Below are 22600 nucleotides of genomic sequence, written 5' to 3' on the forward strand. Positions count from 1 at the left end.
AAAATAAAATAAAAGTTCAATACGTGCTTGTAACAACCCTCCTGTTCTTGTCCAGATTTTGCTCAATTACATTTAAATTGTCTCATATAAACTGGCACAATAATTTAGATGGCAACAAACACATTCAGTCATAAAGGCATGTTTTATTATTTGTGATCATCAAACCTCAAGACTTGATATGGGACTGCATGAAAACTGGGAAAAAGGTAATGACCGGCTCAGTACATTCTACTTTCATATGACACTACGGAGCTGAAAGCATTGCAATGTCAACAACAGGAGTGTGCCTCTATCTAAGCACCCATAAATTCAAATTACTAAAATAATATTTACAGGCTCTAAACAACACATCCTTTGGAAATTTATATTTTAAATACAAATATAAACCATATATTTTTATGTATTGCATACATATTTGCTTGTTTTACCTCAATCTTAACGATTGATTGAACAGTATTTTGATTCATGTTCCCATAACAAGTTACCGTGTGATATGATTCAGCTCCAAAAATGCCTTTGGCTCTCCCAAAATGCAAGTATTACATTGTTTTAGGGATAACTTTTTGTTAAGAGTGGCAGCATCGTTTCAGCTATTGAACTACATCTATTCTATATGCTCCTATCATGGACGTCCAATCCCGGATTGAGTTTCGAATACAGCTGCAACATTCAAAGGACAGCTTGACCCGATCCCTTAATAGATACAAGAGAAAACCAACAGAGGAGCAGACTTCAACAAACAAATGCACAAATACAGCCAACTGAGTGGTGGACACAAAGAGAATGGTTCCAGCTATTGGTTCAGTGTGAGTTGAAAAGGTTTAATAGTAGCTTAAGTGAGAATGGCAGCAGAATTGGATGGTTGAGTGTGGAAGAGCTCAGTCCACCTCCATCTCTCCAGACGGAGGCTTCGTTTGCTGATTGCCTTTGCTGTCAGCACCTTGTTGCGCCGCGGGGCCGTTATGGGCCCCGTTGTTTCTGTCTCCCTCCTCTACGGGCTCCTCGGCCTTGGGTTTGGGTCGGTTGACGACAGGATTGCAAACGTCCTCTAGCTCCTGCAATTCAACACAGAGCAGATAGATTCAATTTATTGAATTATGCATTAGGTTAGACTATTGTCAGCCAGTGCCAGAATATAAGGATTATTTATGGGGGAACTGGACACAACCTGCCAATAATAAGTTGAGGCAATATTTTGTCTCATAATAAATAAATAAAAATAGAAAATAGACTATTTTATTATCATTTTTGCATCTGAACTATTTTCCCAACAAATTTTCATTACCGTAATGTAAAAAATCTAATTCTCTTTATTCTAATGCAAAATAATGTACAATATTTCATTATAGTAGAACACAGAACTAGACAGTTTGTCAAAATAAAAGTCCTACATTACTACATTGATACCTTTTGTATATTTTCAGGATACTACAAAATTTAATTTAATTGTTTAAGTATTTATACATCATGGTAGAATTTGTTAAGATGTCATTCATTTATGCAAATTAAAAGTAAAAAAAATTATTATAATTTTCCCAACAAAAAAAAATCATTACTATGTGAAAAATCTCATTCTTATTACTTAAATGCAAAATATATGCAGTAAATATTTAAATTAATTAAATGTTTTAAGTATTTATACATTACTGTAGTATTTGTTTTACTGCCTTAAATTTGTGCAAATTTAAAGTAAAAAGTTAAATTTAAAGGTTAAATTTTATCAGAATGTAGAATAACAGCAATTAGGAAAAATGCATTATCAAACGTCATTGCAGTAAAGGACTTTTTGCATGCAATTGTATCATGAAATAATGTCCCAATGAAATGGCTTTCAAACAGGCTTCATTTTCTTTATGCCAAAATATAATGTCCTTTTTAAAAATGTCACATGGCAATGATTTGTGCAAACAAACCTGAATCTTCTGAATGATCTCTGCTACTTTGACTGCTGGGTCTTGAGCAATTGTGAGTTTGCTTTGGGCGTTCATCTTCGCATTTATCCAGCCTAAAGCTTCATTCACACTCTTCTCAACAACACCCATCTCCTCAGCGCTCAAATGCTGGTAGCGCTCGTCCTGTTGGTCAAATAGCAGACATGTACACAGCATTTATGGAAATGTAAAAGACATTAATGTGAAATGATTTTAAGAATAATTGATCCAATCTGAACAATGCAAAAGATTATGATGCAGTCATAAACACAATTAGTCTGACAAATATATCACTATGTAATGATATACATGACTAAAACAACTGATATAAAGACTTGAGACATCTTCTGTAAGATTAAAGAAGAAGAAGAATTAGAAAGTGAATATGTTTCCTAGAGCTTAGGCATTTAACATCCTTCTGCGTACTTCCTCTCTTCCACTTAGACTGCAGTCACACTTTTTCCAATATTTGCCCCTTAAATAGATTTTCAGGTGCATTTTTTACCTTTAAAAACAAAGTTTTTCTAACCCTATTAAATGTAAGTGTCCTGTTTTATGTCAAATTAAAAAATTCCATTAATTTAATTATTACTATAATAATTAAAGCGATAAAGTAAACTAAATCAATAATTTCAGTCAAATGAAATCAGTATCAACAAAGTGGCACAAGCTGCTTCTAGATGTATTTACACACTGTTTAATGCAACTGGCTTGAATGCAAATACAAAAGCACAAATAATCTTATTATGAGATGTTTTAAACCAAAAAAAAAGTTCAATAGATAATGGTAAAAACAAAGCGATAGTATTAAATATTAACCGAAATTCACAAGTAGGTGGTGGCAAGTTTTTCTTAATGAGTGAGTCATTGTGTCATTCATTCATTCAGTAATGAAGCAAGTGGCTGTATTTATGAACGGGTCATTGAATCATCGACTCTCCCGATTCGTTCAAAGCCGCAGATTCGTTCACTAATGAAACATCGCTGTGTGTTGCTTGTTGCAACAGTTCTGCAGTGGCTTTTGTTGGGACTTTTATTTTGTTGCAAAATAGAGCGAACATTACTGACAATACTGTGTTCGAAATTTATGTCCTTTTTGTTTGTTGAACTGCTGTACAAAGTCATTGTCACATTTGCAATAGTGTGGATATTCGGGAAAATTGCATTCTTGCTCATAATATCCACATTACCAACAAGAACTCACACAGGGCATGTTTTTGTATCAAAGAGAGTTTGTCTTACATCGATCTCTATGCACTGTTTGTGTCTATATTTGTTCTTCATGCTAGTAAGTGCTAAAACCCCACTTCTATAAAGGTCACAGGAGTAATGTAGCACGATGGCAGCAGACTCTGCAAGCAGCCTGTCTTGTGCTTGTGTGGATGCAATCAGTTGCGGACGCTGAAGATGAGGCCTTTTACAGCACTACTATTGTCCTGTTTTTACACTAGAAGCGGCATTTTGCCTGTTAAGTTTAAAGGTTCAAAGTTCAACAAAAATTTTAATTATCCCATAATTTACTCACTCATGCCATCCTAGGTGTATATGACTTTCTTTTTTCAGCCAAACACAATCATATATTTAAAAAAATCCTGGCTGTTCAAAGCTTTATAATGGTGTTGAAAGGTACCTTAGATTTTGAAGCCCCAAAAAGCGCATCCATCCATCCATCATAAAAGTCCTCCACAGGGAGTTAATACAGACCTTCTGAAGCAAAGCGATGCGTTTTTGTGAGATTAATATATTCATATTTATAACTTTATAAACTATAATCACTGGCTTCCGGTAACGGCTGTACGCGAGTCGAGATCCGGCGATTGGTACCAATGGATATTTGGTACCAGCCAGGATATTTTTTAATAATACTCCGATTGTGTTTGGCTGAAAGAGGAAAGTCATATACACCTAGGATGGCGTGAGGGTGAGTCAATTATGGCATAATTCTTGGGTGAACAAACCATTTAAAGGTGGGATAGAATTAAATGAACGGCAAAACTCAGCATTTTGTTCGCCTCCCCCCTCTGTCACCTCACGTACCCCCAGGATAGCCCAGTTTGGGAACCACTGCCCTATAGAATAGTGGGAGACATGGCAAGGTACATTATATAGCTTGTAGATGATGAAATAATGTAAGCTAAGGGAGTAATTAGGCCAGTAGATCTGTGCAAAGGAGTTATCCCAAATAAAACCCATTAATGCCTGTAAAAAAAAAGGTTTGACATCACCCTAATGCTGCTAAAAACACAACAGGCAAGAACTGCTTTATAGTTACAAAAACTTTTCTAAATCATTTTCTATCAACAGAACTACACAATATCATAAATTGATGGAATTACAGCTTACCTTCTGTCTATACACGTCCACCGCCTTCATAAAAAGCTGAATTTTCTTGCCCAGCTCATCAAACGCTCTGGGTCGGCCCTCATGCTCTCTGTACCGCTCTTCAATGGGCTCACCAAACCTCTACAAAACATTTTTAACAAACATTTTCACTTCAGGTTTTTCTTTGAAAGAACTGACCCTTTTGAAAAAGACATACACTAAGGAATTAAGAGGTAAATCATGCTAGAAGAAGGAAAAATACATGTATAAACAGTTAGAAATAATGCAAAATGTTATAACGTGCATGATCTGAACACTAAAACACCTACTTTGAGTTCAGACAGTTTGTCCTGATAGATTTCTTTCTCCTGGTCCTCTCCTTCTTCATACAGCCAGTTCTCTGTGTCTTCAAGCATTATGGTGAGCTGGTTACTTTCCTGCAAAATATAACATCAACACGCATACATGATAAGTCTCACATACGATTCGTTTTGGTAGCTACGTATTTGTAATGTTCTGTTCGATTCGAGAGATTCTCTGAATTGCAGAATTGAGGTAGATCATACTGAAAATAAACATAAGCTCCCTAGTCTGTTGTCTGAGAACAACAGCTCCAGATAACAGAGATCATGTGCTCACATTTTTAGTGACATATTTCTCATAGATGCCACATAGTTTGTCTCGCAGGTCGTAAACATATTCCTCCACACCATTTTTAGCATCATTCCTCTCCTTTTCCAGCTTGTCCTGTATGATCATTTTTTTCTGGAAGACAGAATGCAATGAATACATTTACAAACATTGTAACTTTTCACCCTGTTCAGTCACACAAAGATTCTCAAACGCTGTAATTATCCACATGGGACAGTAAACATAGCCTTGTGAAAAAGAAGTGTGCTTAATTCTATTGAATGGGCATTTTTAGTGTAATTAAAAATCTTAAAAGTATATATACTGTATATATTTTTTTAATTACTTGCAGATAATATAATAATAAAATAAAAGGCCACTTATGTGCACTAAAAGAGACATACTAAAAGGGTTAGTTCACCCAAAAATGAAAACACTTTTACACTTTTAAAAAGTGCACTTTGTAATAATGTCAAACTACAAGTCATTTAAATCATTAAGTTGTAGTTATCATTTGTTGTGTTTTAAAGAAGTGCACTTATTTTGCTATCTCATGTACTTATTTTTCACAAGGTTATATTTAGACAAAATAAATATTATTGTAATATTATTGAATCTGAAACTCGAAACCACCAATGTAGAGACAAAAAAGTACAGCCAGACATGTAATATTTTCTAATTTCTCGACATCATGGTAAGTAAATGATGACGAAATTGTATTTTTAGGTCAACTGTATCTTTTAAGTAAACACACAACAACATTCAGCACTTAAATTCATCAACTGAAACCGAATACTCAGAGAAAAAAGAGGCTTGATTTCATCCATTTGCCGTTTCCTACATTAACAATTGCTTTTGTCAAGTTGATCAAAATATATGATACTCTCTGTCGAACAGTCTTACCACCAAAACATCTACCAATGTGGAAGTTTGTTCTAAAATTGACAAAGACAAAAAAAAATAGCTTTGGAATCATGTGCACAAAATGAACTGAAAACCAGGAACTTGCATTAAGAAATATTGTGGATTCATGCTTTTTTTGTTGACTAACCAAAATACAATTGCATAAAGCTGTGATGCCAATGTTCAGCCTTGATTAGAGCTATATAGTGTGAGATTACACACTACACAAAAGAAAAAATTGAGTATTTGTTTTTTAATGATAAACGATGAAACGGTAAGTGTAGGACATAAGTCAAATGCCTAGAGCTATGCTGTCGCTTCACTGACGTAATGATCTACTAATATCTTTTCCCTGTGGTGTGAATCGAGCTCTGTCATGGATATTCAAATCAAGCAATTTTAGCAACATGCAGAGTACAAGATCCAGTCAGTTCTGCTGGCAGGTGTTATGAGCAGGAGCTACTTAGAGACAAATATAATGAGTGCATAAAATAAAACTGAATGCTGCCTAAAAGTGCAGAAATGGAGCTCTGAATCATAAATGCACAGGGTGAATGCTTCTAAAGACGACTGCTTTGAACTGAGATGATTTAAATTAATCGCAGCACTCCACATGTTCTCCAGGGAAATGAGGCAGACTGAAAGTGAATGGAAAAGCACTTGCCTCGTATTCAACAAAGTTGTTGAGAACATCTCGATCCAGCTGTCGGGTGGTGTTGGCCAAAATGGGCAGATCAACACTCTTCACCTTTGACTTGGCTTTGCTACTGCTTGCACCTTGATCTTGTTTATCACCATCCTTTGAGAAAATAAGCAAATTGAAAAGATATAAGCGAAAACATTTATTTTATTAATACACAATTATCAGCACACTGCCTTTACAGTTTTTCTCAGTCGCTTTGGTGCATTTCTCACATCACTATTTACATTTGCACAACAGTTAGTTCAACCTCCACAACATTTAGTCATTTGTGCACATCATAGTAGCAGTTTCTAATTCCTTCCAACAAATTGCCAATGCTTTTGGACATGCATCAATTGCTTTCATACAACTCTCTGCTGTTTTATAACATTATCATTTGCTTATGCCATGTCAGTCAAAATGAACTATACTAGTGAATGCTGAATAGTCATTCCATATAAAACTAATAGTCCTCATTTCATTGCTCGAGTCATCACATACAAAAATGTTGAACTAGTTGTCAAAATCTGTCAAGCAAATTTTACACTTTTTTTATCTTTTTTTTTTTTCCTGAAAATGTCTCCTAAATTGAACAATTTCTCTCAGGTGAATCTCAGCTTTCACTGATGAGGAACGTGTGGATGTGCATGAATGATTACAGTACTATGTATGTTGTATGTTCAGTTCCAATATGTACTGCAATATTGTGTACAGTTGTGCACAGCTCTACCCAAAGGGAGTTTATGTTTGTTATAAATAAGGGTGTATTTTTTCTTTTGCACAATGCTGTGAACAAATTAGAATTGCAAAGAGCAGTAAAAATGTGAAACATACATATTCAGTGTCTTGTACTCAGTTATTTCACTAAATACAGTAATGTGTAACTACTGTATTTTTCAAATGGCTGTGCAAATAGTATATAGTGCTGTCTTGAGCATTTTCAGGTAGTGTCACCAAGATCTGACTTTTTTGCATTGGAAAACATTTACAGAGTAAACTGTCATAATGAAAACATGACAACGCCATTTGACTATCTTGTTCATAAACAATGGTGTCAGGACTTTTCATCTTGATGACACTGACACTTTCATTGACATGAAAACTTGCTTTTGAGGAATGAGCTATCCATTTTGAGCAAGTGACACACTTTTGCAGGTTATCAACTAGGTTTTGCAGTTTGTACTAATTGTTTTGAGAACTGCATTAACTGTTGTGCAAATGTAAATAGTGATGTGAAAAATGCACCAAAGCGACTGAGAAAAACTGTAACAGGGTCATGTCAATATCAGAGAAATCAAATTGTTTTACCATTACTTTCAGAAACCACAACTTCTAAGCTACCCAAACGGACAGACAGAAAGACAGACGGATAGATAGATAGATAGATAGATAGATAGATAGATAGATAGATAGATAGATAGATAGATAGATAGATAGATAGATAGATAGATAGATAGATAGATAGATAGATAGATAGATAGATAGATAGATAGATAGATAGATAGATAGATAGATAGATAGATAGATAGATAGATAGATAGATAGATAGATTACGTTAGTGTCATAACAGTAATGTTGCAAAAAAGCTAAAATCTTAAACTAAAATCATAAGAGGAACACAGGGAAAAAGTTAAATTATGCATGATATGACCACTTTATTATAAAGTAACATTAAACGGCATGCGGGAATCTATTCTTCAAGATAAACTGTACCTTGCTGCCAGAGTTATTCAGTCTTTCCTCTTCAGTGGACTGTTCTCCTTGGCCTTCCTGGTCCACCTGCATTTTATTCTGTTAACAAACGTGTAGACACAGCATCAGTGATCTGACCCTGCAGCTTTACTGTCCACAAATTCATTTTAAAAAGCTCACAGTGCTTGAAATATTTGCTTGTTTTGAATATTCTTCATAAACGGAGGACCATTGAATAGCTGAGGCTGAGAGCAATAGAAATCAGTACAATACAGACTTCCTCCTCTCACACTCACAAGACAAATGAAACAAAAGCAAAGCCATTAATGAAATGAAATAAATGAAAAGCCATGTAACTGACATAAACTGAACTGAGCTATCAACTTCAAAATATTTTTCTTTTGGCTCTTGATGCTGAAAATGTATCATTGCCATCACAGGAATAAAGTACAATTTAAAATATATTCAAAATAGAAAACATTAAATTATGTACTTTATTTAAAACACTATTTAAAATTGTACGAATATTTTACATTATTACTGTTTTTACTGTATTTTGGATTTTAAAAAATGCATCCTTGGTGAGACTTTCTTTCAAAAACATAAAATAATCTTACCGACCCCAAACAATGGTAGTGTACTAGATTTTTTATAAATACATACACAAACTTTTGGTCACACTAATTTTACATTTCTCAACATGTAAAAAAGACTTTTGCTCAAAATACTTGATACTTTTTTTCAGACAAATATAAGTACAGTGCATAGTATATGTACTGATTGATTGAATGAGGTCATAATTATGCCCCCGGCCAACTTTTGGCCTAGTTTAAAGCAACACCAAAGCACTTTTCCTCTGCGGTCCCCCTACAGGTTGGAAGCGGAATTGTCCATACCGCTGTCGTAAATAATTTAGCCTACGGCAGCCTACCGTCGCATGCACGCTTTGTTTATCCAGCACCGGCTTTGGAAATAACAATGTCCACAGATAAGGTGGAGTATGTTGCATGATTTTATGAAAGTATGATGTATTGTGACATCAGAAACGGCTATTTTTTATATAGGCTCCACCTATCGGTTATAGTAACGCTTGCCGTAAAGCAAGTCAAATTTGTAGTTTCTTATGTCTCAATCGAACTACAGATCCGCTACCCGATCTGGCAAACTTGCATAGTGCGGTTATAGCCGATAGAGGGCCGCAGAAGTGCCGTTCACCCTGTTATGAGTTGATGAACCACTGAAATGATTTTTGGAAACATTATTTTAAGGTACAAAATAATCTTTGGTGTTGCTTTAAAAAAACGTTGTGCCAAATTACAGCTGTTGATAGGATGTCAGAACCGTGGTAAGCTAAATAAAGTAATAACCAACACAAGAACTACAATCCTCCTCCTCCAGGACAGAGGTGTCACTTCCAGTGCTGAGTGCAAAATTAGTGACAAAGAGCCAAAAGAACGCTAATGTTGTGCCTGTGTGTACATAATCGTTCTCCACAGAAGAAAGAAAGTCATACTGGATTGGAACAACATGAAGATGACAGAATTAGCATTTAGATATTTCTCTATAGTCTTGTCAACAGTCTGATGGCCACAAAACTAGAATTAGGTTCATTTGTTTTTACATTAATTTACCCAAAGACTGAATGCGTTTTTGCCGGTCAGTGTTTCCTACCTGTTCCTCCGGCCTGCCCTCATTCTGTACAGTCGGCTCTGTGTCCATGTGCACATCCTCCGCCTCTCCTTTCTGCTTCTCTATCAGAGAGGCACTGGACACGCTGAAGATGCCGTGCACATTCACACGCACTTTCACCTTGACCTTTGAACTGTCCCCATCAGGTTGCGGCACAACATTCTGGACGGTAAAGCGGCCTGACCACAACAGAACAACATGGTAATCGGAACTAGAATTAGACAATAATAGTATTAGTATGGCAGGGTTAGAAACTAATGGTGCCTTGGGGCAAAAATGAAAGTCACTAGTCATTTTAATCACTAAAATGAAAAATATGGCGCCCTAAATTTAAAATAAGAGGGCAAAAAAATACATAATTAAACTAAATCTATAACGGCTGTCACGGTAAAATATGAAAATGAATGAAAAGTGTTGATTGAGGAATTACATTTATATGTGCTCACATTGCATCAGATTTCTTTTTACATGTTTTTTGCAGGGTTAAGCATTTTAACCAACCACACACTTATTATATGCCGGAGTCACGTTCAGTGCATGCATTCGCTCAATATAAAACAAAGTGAAGATACGAAGCAAGTCAGAGATTCATTTTGCAGCATCGAGAGCTTCAGTGATTATAACGGTTGTTTTTGCGAGAGTGCAAGTATAAAATTCTTTGCTCACTTTCTGTGTACAATTTATTCCTAGTTTGAATTACTGAAATAACCAATAACACTTTACAATGAGGTCTCATTTGTTAACATTAGTTTATGCATTAACTGTGATTGTTTCGTTTTCAAGTATGCTTCCTGTTTCCTCGTTCCTATGTTCCCGTTTATTATCAGTTTCCTTGTTTTTTTCCATTATCATTAATTAGCACACACCTGTCAGTACTTTAGCTTGTTATCCTGTTTATGCATGCCATCTGTTTCAGTTCCTCTTTGTCTGGTGTTATTTGTGTATCATGCACACTGCTGCTAATTAAAGTTTCTATTTTGAACTACAGCTTCGCTCATCTTCCTCTTCTTTGACTATCCGTGACACTAACAGTGAGCAATGTATTTTTAAAGCATTTATTAGCCTTTGTTAATGTTAGTTAATGAAAATATTTATTTTCATGTTAGCTCACATTGCATTAACTAATGTTAACAGATACAACTTTTGATTAAATGTATTAGTAAATGTTGAGATTATCATTAGCTATGATTAATAAATGCTGTAGAACGGTTGTCCATTGTTAGCTATGTTAAGTAATGTAGTTAATTAAAGACCCATGTGAAATCATGATTTTCTAATGTGTAAAAAGCCATAAACTAATTAATAAATTGTTCTTGTTTTGTCTGTGTAGCCAGAATATGACATGGCGTTTATATAAAACATTTATATGTCTTCTATTAATTGCACTATTAATAATTTTTACAATATCAAGATCAATAATCGACAATAACAACTTTTGTCATAATATTGCAGCCCTACCCAGTAATTTTTATTTATTTTATAATTTATATACTTCATGTAGGCTATTTACATCATGCAATTGTTGTGTGAATACCTCTATGCCACCTTTGAGCAGCATTAAACAGTTTGTGTAAATACTAGGCATGTGACGGTATCAAATTTTCACATCACAATAATTTTAATCACGTTTTAAAGTATTATCACGGTACTGAATCATAAGTATTGTCCTTCTAACATGTTTAATACATTTTTTTTAAATACAATAAAATGCTAAACAAATACAAAAACAATACATATATCGTATTAGCGTACGTGGAAATCAATCCCAGCGCGCATATAAAAGTTATTTTCTGACCCTGCCATTTGGAAAGTGCATTAGGCCCACACACACTCAACAGACATACACTCAGTACTGAGAGAGTTCACAGTGCATATGATGTGATGGGAGTTAGAGCTTAAGGGACGTCATGTCTCAGTCCTAATTACCTGGCATGTAGCTGTATTTTGACACATCTGTGACCCTAACCCACTTCAGTTAATGTGTTGAAGATATAACAGGTGCTCGGACACAATGAATCACAATGCTGAGGGCAATCTTAATCAAATGAGGACATGAACGACTATTTAAGGGTCCCCTGGGCTTCACACCAGAGTAATTGGTCTCATTTTGGTCGTAAATTAGGCTAGAGGAATCTGACTCAAAGTGAATCATATCATACTGATTGCTATAGATGTTTAAGTAAAGTCTGGTTTAAGAATTCCATTACAGAATGTAATCATGAGGATGAAACACAACACACAGTAATACACACCTATTCTGCTATCTGGATAGGGCAGCTCATGTGGAGAGCTATAGAATGCTTCCAGGTCAAATGGTTCCTTCTTGTGAAAGGTGATGACCTTGGAGAAAGGTGCTGCATGGTTTTTATTGTACACCTCACATTCCCTGAAGACGGAAAAACAACAGTTAGAAAACAGGTCGTCGTCGCTATTGCATGTTGCTGCTACAGTGATTTATAGCACATTACTGTGCATTTGCTAGGATGATATGGATGCTTAGCTTGTGTTCGATGATGTGTATTACATTCTCATGCCTAGACGGCTTGGGTCCCTTCTGCCATGTAGGTCTTTTTTATGGCCCACCAGGTGCAAATGAAAGTGTGATTGCCAAGAAATGAAATATCACGCCTCTCCCCAATAAGCCGCATGATTTGAGGTATTATTCATTGGAACCAGTTATATGTTGATGTTTTATTCTTGGGGCTGGTGGTTTGTTCATATGAGCAAAAGCAATAGTGATGCTTGCCTTAGTGAGCATTACAAATAAATAACCGAATAACTAGGACACAATGTGCTTAATTCAGATATGTGCACTTGATTCAAACAGAGAAGGCTCTTACCCAACACTTTCATCTGTCTGAGACTTCCAGCGAAGAGTAATCGGGAAGGGAACTGCGTCTGTAATGGAGAACTCTCGGACTTTGAAGGCTGGAGACAGGATTGCACACTTACCACACACACACACACACACAGAAAATAAATATTATGTATATAGAAGCAAATGCAGTTACATAAGCTGTCTAAATAGGGTATTAGTGTAAGGAATCAGAGACAGCATTGCATGGTAATCCATGCATGCATCACACAGATTTCATCTGGTTTCTACACCTCTCCCACAGAAGCCACAGACTCCCCAGGGAACTGGCACAAGTATTGTTCAACTGCTCTGTATCACAGCCTCACACTGCTCACACATTTTCTGTGTCTGTGCTGACATGCCTGTTATCAAGGCCATTTTAAGTGCTATCGACAGATCTGAGTAACACTTTATTTTGATGGTCCCTTTCTGTTGATTATAAGTAACTTTGCAACTACATATCAACTAACTCTCATTAGAGTCTTAGTAGAGTGTCTGCTAAATAACTCTTTATTGTGATGCTCCCCAACAGACATTCAGCTGACTATAAGTTACTTTGCAACTACATAACTACATTTGCAACCTATTCTAACCCTAACCCTACCAGTCTACTAATAGTCTAATGAGAGTCAGTAGACACGTCAACAGAATGTGTTAAAGGGGCCGTCAAAATAAAGTGAAACCCAGATTTGTTCAGATCATCACCTGATTTTTTAACCTTTTATGGCTTTAAGAATCATGACACACAACAGAGAGGTGTTTTTTACCTGTAATGCACATCCGCGAGCTACAGCCTCGTCTGCGTTCAGTGTGGTGCTGATGTCTTTACAGAAGAACTTTGAGATTCTCTCCTTTATGGCTGGGGTTCTGGTAGCTCCTCCCACCACCTCAATGGCATAGATCTCGTCTCTGCTGAGCTCTGTACCAGAACAAATACATACATATTAGGAATGGATTTAAATTTCACATCTGTGGTGATTGATGATTCTTTGGTGAACTGAGCCTTCTGCTTACTTGATTGTTCCATGACTGATTTCAATGGCGCCTCCACTCTCATCAAGAGCTGAGTGCACATCTCTTCAAACTGAGCCCTGTGTCCAATCACAATAACATGTTTTAGCTCAAACCATCAATCCAACTCCAAAAGAACAATTACCTTTTGCATTAAGCCTGAAATGCTTCATTTGCATATATTTCATTTAACAACACTTTGCATCTACTTGCAACAGTCAATAACAACTGTTATTTACAAGCAGCAAAAGTGTTTTGTACAATGTTTTGTTCCAAACAAATGATGTAAATACATAGTAGTTAAAGAAACCTAATATAAAGTGGGACCATAATAATAATAAATGATGATATATTTAGATTACATGTGAACAGGAATTACCTGTTCATTTTCCCATGGACATCAATGTCATTCATGAAGCACTCAATATTGAGAGGGAGATCGGAAGAGTTAGCACTCATGAGTTTCTTCAGTTTCTCACACTCCTGGTTGAGCCTCAGAAGGGCTCTTGGGTTGTCTTTAACATTTAGTTTGAATCGGTTTTTGAAGTCTTCACAGAAATACTCCACCAGTATTTCATCAAAGTTGCGTCCGCCCAAATATGGGTCAAATGCTGTAGCCAGCACCTGAAACAAAAAAGGGGTTGATAATATCTTTGAGGCTTTGTGAAGGATTAAACATAATATTTTTAAGTAAACATAAATGATATGAATAACATAGACCTTCAATTTCCCCTTGTTAAAGGAAGTGATGGAGACTTGATAAGATGAGTGCCCAATGTCAACAAACACAACATTACGGGGTTTCTCCTCTGGGTTTGGCAAGTCCTGTTTATAGATGCCGTAAGCCAAGGCCACTGCAACAAGAATCAAATGACAATTTGTGAAAAGGTCTTGTGGACTGTAAGACTAGACAGAGAATAATTCTTCTAAATGTGGATCATCCAAACATCCAATTAACATTATAACCAACTATTCTGTCTAATATATTACACAATTATCTATTTTACCATTAATATACATGGAATCCAAATTAATAATTTCACACATAATAGTGTTTTTATTAAAGTAATATTAGCACACAGTAGTGACTAACCAAGTTTTTCTGGCCCTTTTTAAGCAAAGATACAGTATGTAGTATACTGTGCGTCCATCCAAATGTCATACAGACAAATATTTAATTATGATTAGTCAATTGTAGCATTCTGTGGGCATTCAGTATATTGTAGTATAATGAGGTTTAAACTGTATAATGGATGTACTACTAAGCTGTCCCAGGTTCATGCGTCTCTCATATCATTTATTTGGTAAAGAGCAGTGTATAAAGTGGGATATTACATAGTCAGATGTCATTAGATATCACGGCACAAATTAAGAATCTGCTATCACAACTTAGTAATTCTTCCTTACGTACTATATTTATGTACTATAGCGGTAGCACGTTATTTTACAGTCCTGTTCCTTATGTACATACTATGTACATATTAAAGTAATTGCAATAACTGGGTATTAACTAGGTACTGACTCTGAACCTCCCCTAAACCTAACCTTAACCCATGCAGTTACCTTATATTACCAGTACTTTCTTAGGTAAGTACATGTAAGTGCACCTACTGTAAAATAAAGTGCAACCACTATACCTTATGTAATTATGTACTATAGACATGATTTAAAGGTGCAGTAAGCGATTTCTGAGAAACACTGTAGATTTCTGAAATCAACTCAAACAAACAAACCCCTGCCTTCATTCCTCCGCCCCCAAAACACACAAACACACAATGCAAGAGAGGATGTCTCTTTATCATAGCTGAAGAACAAAACATTTACATACAGTACATAAGAGTAAATACAAGCAAGAGTTAGTAACCAGAAGCTCCAGACAAACAATGACACTTAAAACTGTGCTGTTACTGGAGCTAACATTACAACAACAGCATATCTTGGTTCTGTGAAACAGCAAAACCAATGTTACTCACGTATGGAGCAGAAACAACACAACCTCACATCCATTTTCAGGCCTTCCCGCTTAGGTCTCTCCAGCTCTGGAAAGCTTTTCTAATATTAACATGGTTCCTAAAGCTCTTGCCTGATCATATCCCTTCTTTTCCAGTGAAATTCCTCTGACCTTTTCTCTTTTGTAATGTCTCTCAGCCATCTCTCTTTCTACAGTCTTTCTTCAAATCTCACTCTCTCTCCTCCTCCATCATGAGAGGACACGCCCCCTACTTCTGATTGGCTACAAGTGTGTTGTGCTGCTCGGTCCAATCCACTTTCAACAGCTTTTCTCAGAAATCGCGTACTGCACCTTTAACTAAATTGACATGAGTTAACAAATTAGTGCAATGTGGCCACAATTTGACTACAACAAGGGAAAGAATTAGTACAAAGTGGCCACGGTTTATCTAAATTAAAACAAGGGAATGAATTAATATAACACTGCCATGATTTAACTAATATAAGGGAACAAGTTAGTACAACGTGGCCACAATTTAACTAAAATATGTAACGAATTAGAACAAATTATAACAACTTAGATTCTTAATTTGTAATTTTGTGATAATAACCTGCTGACTGTACATTATGCCTTGCTTACTTAATTGTCATTGGTGTCTGAGTTATGATTTATGTTGGCAAATCTAATGTTCTTGACTTATTTTGTTTGTGGATAACACCTTGCTATGAAGGAGAAGTTCTCCACAGTCAATCAAACCACTTGTGCATAACACAAACAACTGTTTAGTTGCCCAACAGGAGCAGTGGCCAGCATCATTATTATTGCAAACAGTTACTCTGTCCAAGATGTTGAAAATAAATGACTAAGGAAACATCATTACACAAGGGAAGGAAACAGTAATCACTTGTTTCATGAATCATGTACGTGTCAATCATCCCACATTAAATATGCTTCCGCAACACCCTCACACATTCAGCTAGAGTAGGGGATCTGCAACCTTAGGAAGGTTTAATCATTGTCGTGAGAGTAATAGTGAGAAAGAGAGAAAAATATGTATTCATATTAAAGGTGCCTTTAATTATTCCTTTAGAAATGCTGAAGTCCCTCACGTATGTACAGTATGCCAATCTACCCTTACAGTAAATCTACATAATAGTCATGCAGCCTCTTTTAGGTGTAGCCCTGGTTCGCTTAGAATTCACACAGAAATCACACAATCATTTTTTAACACAGAACTCACAAAGAGTTTAGAAAATGTTTCTGTACACTGGTAACGTGCAATTGTTTCCTTTAAGTGCTATCTGTACCTTATTTAATGCATTAAAAATATGTTTTGTTGGTATAAATCAATGTGTTTAGGTTGACTTCATATTTTTGACTTGAATAAAACAATTTAGATGTTACCATTGTTAGGTTACTATTTTATTTTTCAGTGCAGTTAGTTAGATAACCAACATAAAAAACATTTTTTAAGCTTCATTTTACAAACCTGCTGTTGTGTCATTAATCAGCCTCAAGCAGTTCAGCCCTGCAATCTGAGTTGCGTCCATCAGGGATCTCCTTTCTACATCCGTGAAGAAGCTGGGGACCTGGAGAGAACCCAAACATGTCAAAGAGATGACAAGCATGACAAATCACTACGGAAGTATGCTAGGTTCAATTATTCAGAAGCACTCACAGATATCACACAGTCCACCACAGGCTTCTTCAAGGCATGCTCAGAAGTTTCCTTCAGCTTGGTGAGCAACATGGATGTCATCTGCTCAATGGTAAACACCTTGTCCTCATTCAGATAACGTACCTGTGACATGGGCAAATGCATGTAATCTCTAGCATATTTAACATACTAGAAGTTGCTTTTTAAAGGGGCTATATGTAAGAATTTCTATGAATTATTATTTTATTTTTTTTATTGCCAATGTGTTAACAGCTTGTAACGAATCATACAAACGAGACCTTCCCCAACTTACAAAGTTATCTATGAAAGCCTGTAGTGTAGACTGATATTTATGTGAAGGACTCGGGTCGTGTTTGTTGGGAAAAGCAAAAGAATGTGACATTTACACACTCTCCCCGCGAGCCTCTCTGCCGTTCATTGTCACATGAAATGAGTGCTTATACAATGTTCAGGAAAATACCAAAAGAGCCATTCTGTACTGTAATGTCAATGTATCATGCAAAGAAAAGGGATTAATTCAATTCTATAGTTTCACATAGTCAGATCTATATAGTCTATAGTCTCAAACATACTTTATAATTAAACTATCATAGCAGTGTAATTTTAATTATCTCATCTGTCGACTTGATGCCTGTGAATCGCAGAGCTGGTGCAAACATATCCACATCTTTATGATCAGATGCTTTCTTAACTGCTGTTTTCTCAGAGCTGTCATGTTTGTTGTGTGTATTTTGTTATAGAGGAAAGCACATATTTACATATTCATCTAAACGTCACTCTCAGCAGCATGGCTGGCGTCGAGATGTTTGTTAAAAGTATATCGCTGCAAAGCTATTTCCAACTGAACAAAAAAGAACTTCGCCGTGAGTACATCTGGGATTGATTCACATTCAGTCTTGTACGTAACATGTGCATGAGTGTGAGCACAAGCAATAATTTCACTTTATGGCTTTATCGCTAATAACAAGGGTTTCTGAATTCTACATATAGCCCCTTTTAGAAAATTGTTTTCTTAAAAAGATTATAATCTAAAATAAAAAAAATACACACAACAACTCCAGTTTTGTCAATTAATTTTTTGCTTTAGTCCAAAATACCCTAGCTTTTTGGGACAGTGGTCTACAATACCAAAATAAAGTGCTTCAGAGTGATGGCAGAAAACAGTTACCGAATTTTACCTTTATTCCAGCGTTGCCATTGTCCAGTTTGTGAAGGCTGTAAGGCAACTTAGATTTTTCCCCTTGAACAAATGGGTCATCGAACGCTCGACCGTGAAACTTCTTAAAGCCATGAACCGTGTTCTTAAAGTTAGTAATGATCTGCAGAGGGCATGTTTATTGGTTAATAGCACACTTAATCTGAGTACTTCTACAATTAAGGTTCAATAAAGTGGAAAGCATGAAATGACCAGCATTCCGTACCTGACTTTTAGCAGCATTTCCAATGGTCCGGTTTTTAGGGGCCAGAGAAATGCATGCTCTGTTGGGAAAGATGACACGTTCATAAATGTATCATGCATTTTGGCAACACCCTCCATATTTTATTTCCAAACTGATGCATTATAGAACCTGGATGAGTAGGGTGTGGATCAGCACCTTGGACAGCGACTTAACTAGTGTTTATAGCAAGCCTTTTCTGAGTCTCGACTACATTATGATGTGGAATAAGCTTTTGGGGTTTGAAAAGGCATGCCAAGGTATATCAAGACTGCTAGCAGCTGGAGGTCCTCAAAATATTTGACAGTTCATAGCAACTAGATTTTATGATAGTGGAACTTATTAGTGAAATTAAACGAGCTACAAACTGAAGGAAAAAAACAAACACTGAGTTGTATTAATTAGATTCATAATCTGGTCAACATGTTCAAAACTATGTTTGGGTTTAAGTCAACAAATTTGGGTGCAACCTGCTTTCTTTTTTTTCTTTTTTTGTGCAAAATGTGATTTACATGCTATCAATCAATACAATAATGTGTGAAATGTTAATTCACTTAAAGAATGAATTATTTATAGTTTATAACTACTAATATGACATATGTAATATGAGGGAAATTAAAAAAAAATCCCTTGTGTCTTTACAAAACTGTATGACTTTCGTTTTTCTGTGGAACATAAAATATATTTTAAGAAATATTTTTGTCTGTAGAATGGAAGTCAATGGTTATCAAAACCATTTGGTTACCGACATTCTGTGTTTTCCTTTGAAAAAAAGGCAGGTTTGAGCGTGAGTAAATTATGACAAGTATATACAAACTATCCCTTTAAGATTGAAAATTACATTGATGCTGCCTGATTTTTGTCGCTGTAAATCTCTGATATTGTACAGAAGCACAGCTGTAAAATGTCATACAATTTCCTTCTGTCAGGGCATAGTAGCAATGTTTCTTTATAATATTTCCGTTTTCATAACTTCAATAGATATTAACCTACATGAGGTATTGAGTTATGGTGTAAAGGCAGATGGTTTTTGAGATCATATTACGGCATAATAGCTTTAAAATCAAATGAAATCTGCAAATGTGTAATGAACATCCTAGTCATCTCCGATTAATTTCAGTGCAAAAAAAAAAACTGATTGGCATGTACAGTTGTGGCATGTGTTATTATGTCAGGGTGGCACAACTGCAAACAAGACTATTTTATTATGAACTGACAAGGTAATAACAGTAAAGATGATAATGCTTCATCCAGAGGAGCCCAACTGATCCTCGTGGCAGAGTGAAAAGGATAGTAAATCTCTCTCAAATACTGAAAAAAAATAAAAAAATAATGCTAATTTCAAGTATGGGTAGGTTTGTACACTTTCCATGCCAGGTGGTACACCTGCAGTACATAAACTATATTTTGTACCGCCTTATGGCAACAGTCAAAAAATAATATTTAAACACTTTGAAATGTCATTTAACAACTAAAACTTGTTTAAACACATTGTTCATGCCTCAAAAAGATGCATTACATCAGTTTTGAAAATACTTTATTCAAAAATGACCCATAAAAAGAACCTACAGAGAACGTTTCTAGAACGTTCTTATTTGGTTCCAAAAAATAACCAAATGGGAACCATATAGGAACGTTAGGGGAACGTTCTGTGTTTAAGCACTGCAGTGACCTCCTACTTTGATTGATTTCCTTCATTTGTCCAAAAGCCCGTGTATGAAAATACAACAAAATATTGAGTTTTAATTTAGATTGTGTGTGTTTGCCGCACCCAAACGAGTGTCGACAGACAGAACAGCCTACACAGCCTCTGTCACAGTCTCGTGGACTCACCCCTTGCAGGGTGAGGTGTCAGATTAAACCGTTCCCGTGAGGTGCTCGTGCACGACATGCAGGTAGAATTCGTGTGTGAAAAGCCACAAAACCGCTACTCTAATTAATTTCACTAGCGACTGACTGTGTGTATGGCATGTGGGAATTGCACGCCGTGCGTGTCTTATTCACAATATCAAATAACGACAATAAGCCTTGTGATAATAAGCTAACTGGGTAAATAAAAGCACAAAACAGCATACTTTAGCACTGCTTTCAGGCATAATTAAGGGCGTAGCAATCATTGATAAGACTCATACGGAGGTCAAACTGATCATTTCGTGCAAAATGGAGGTTTAGCATCCTTCGGACAAAACTGACAGTCGCAGGAGCAACATACACTGGATCGGGAACATTGCCAGCTAGACAACAGCAAACGTTGCGTAACAACACAGCATCATTTTACAGAGATGGCAATGCTATACTTACGGAGTGCATCTGTCACTGTATTCATTTGCAATGGTTTCAATACCGCCGCTCCTGGCAACAGCGATGTAACAGTTCTGGAAACCCACATCAATTCCCACCACAGACATGTTCAGTCCTTATTTCTTTATTCTCAACACCTCCGGTCCAGTTTTGACAGTGCAGCTGGGTGAGAACACAACACCCCTATTCTACAGTATGTGTCTGAGTGCGCTAGAAGAATTATACGCTATTATGTAAGTCAGGCTTTTTATAGATAATTCTTCCTCTCTAATCCTATAGCAGAGAACGCTTCTACTGCATTCTTGCAGCCTCCACTGATATTGTCAACCGGCAATATGGGTAAACCTGCGCATTTGCCAAGAGCCTGGAATTCAGTTAAGCCCCGCCCACCTGCGGTTCTGATTGGCTACTGGACTCCAGCCATCCGTTCGATTGGTGCAGCATCCCAGATAAGGACGAAAAATCTAGAACCTGGAGAGAGAAGCTCGCATTTTTACGTCACTGGGAATGACCGAGCAATTAAACGACCTATGGAGAATGTCAAGGGTCAATCGCTGGATGTGGTGATGGAGAGAAATAAATAATTAAATAAATAAAGAACACCTCCATCTCTATAATCGAAAATAGGCAATATTTCACTATCACTGAAGGCAGATATTACAGAAAGGCGTTGCTGAATGGGTTTATTATTTTTTTTTTCTTGTCATATAATCTGCTGTTCATATTCCCGGCGAAATTATGTCTGTCTGTCCTCCCAGACCTGAAAACACCTCAGTTGGATCGATTTGTTAAAATCTAACAATTATAAAATGATATCCCTATTTTTTAAAGAGAATATCTCCTTTTCTCTTCTTTTCTTTTTTTATTTTATTTTTTTTAAAGAGAATATCTCTACTCCTGTCCTTTTCTATTGAAACATTATCTTTAATCATGTAATTTGGCCTCAAGTTTGGTCGTTGAGTCAATCCCACTAAGCGATTTACAATTTACAAAAATAAAAAATATTGAAACTTTCTGTGAAAGTTCGACTGAAACCATTTCTCATATGATTTGGTCCTGCCAAGATACAAAGTGTTTCTGGAAAGATGTTAAGAGATTCATTGCTGATACTATTTTAAATACTTTTCTCTTATCCTATAGCCTAAGTATGTTGTATAGGATTATTGTATTAGGGACCATTGCTCAAAGGATGTTGGTTTCATTATAAAAAAAAAAAAATGTAAATACATTTTTAAAAAATCCAAAAATGTACATAAATTCACAAATGACAAACCCAATTGTACAGTACTTAAGAAGGAGATTAAAATGTGCATAGATGTGATGTCAAAATCTAAAATAGCACATCAATTAAAACAACTGCAATGTTCTTCATTTAACATTTTCATATACAAAACAATGTATCTACTTTTATTCAACAATAAATAGATATGTACTCTCTCTGTTTTCTTTCATTTTTGTCATTTCTATTGTATTGTAAAGCATTTTATATGTTCTTCTGATGTAATATGGAAGTTACT

The 22600-nt window shown here is 35.9% G+C and overlaps 1 protein-coding gene across 1 annotated transcript; it reads right to left on the reverse strand.

Annotated features, from left to right (window-relative positions):
- Positions 1 to 125: 125 nt before the first annotated feature.
- Positions 126 to 21408, reverse strand: hspa4l (heat shock protein 4 like). The gene is made up of 19 exons (XM_081347348.1): positions 21084 to 21408; positions 18768 to 18825; positions 18525 to 18665; positions 17347 to 17469; positions 17158 to 17257; positions 14438 to 14571; positions 14097 to 14341; positions 13721 to 13797; positions 13474 to 13625; positions 12690 to 12796; positions 12102 to 12235; positions 9832 to 10028; positions 8182 to 8259; positions 6451 to 6585; positions 4893 to 5018; positions 4583 to 4690; positions 4275 to 4394; positions 1914 to 2075; positions 126 to 1055 (listed from the first exon to the last, which is right to left on the reverse strand). Exons 1-19 carry the CDS (start codon positions 21188 to 21190, stop codon positions 879 to 881), a joined length of 2481 nt encoding a protein of 826 aa, XP_081203474.1. The 5' UTR covers positions 21191 to 21408; the 3' UTR covers positions 126 to 878.
- Between the last annotated feature and the right edge of the window lie 1192 nt (positions 21409 to 22600).

The sequence above is a fragment of the Scardinius erythrophthalmus genome (assembly GCF_964197995.2).
Source record: "Scardinius erythrophthalmus genome assembly, chromosome: 19".
NCBI lineage: Eukaryota > Metazoa > Chordata > Actinopteri > Cypriniformes > Leuciscidae > Scardinius > Scardinius erythrophthalmus.

Excerpts from the sequence above, each read along its gene's own strand:
- hspa4l (XM_081347348.1), bottom strand. The coding sequence starts at position 21,190 with ATGTCTGTGGTGGGAATTGATGTGGGTTTCCAGAACTGTTACATCGCT. Across the intron at positions 12,797-13,473 it reads CTCGCGGATGTGCATTACAG|TGTGCAATCCTGTCTCCAGC; the intron begins GTAAAAAACACC and ends GTGTGTGGTAAG. Across the intron at positions 6,586-8,181 it reads TGAATAACTCTGGCAGCAAG|GATGGTGATAAACAAGATCA; the intron begins GTACAGTTTATC and ends ATTTTCTCAAAG.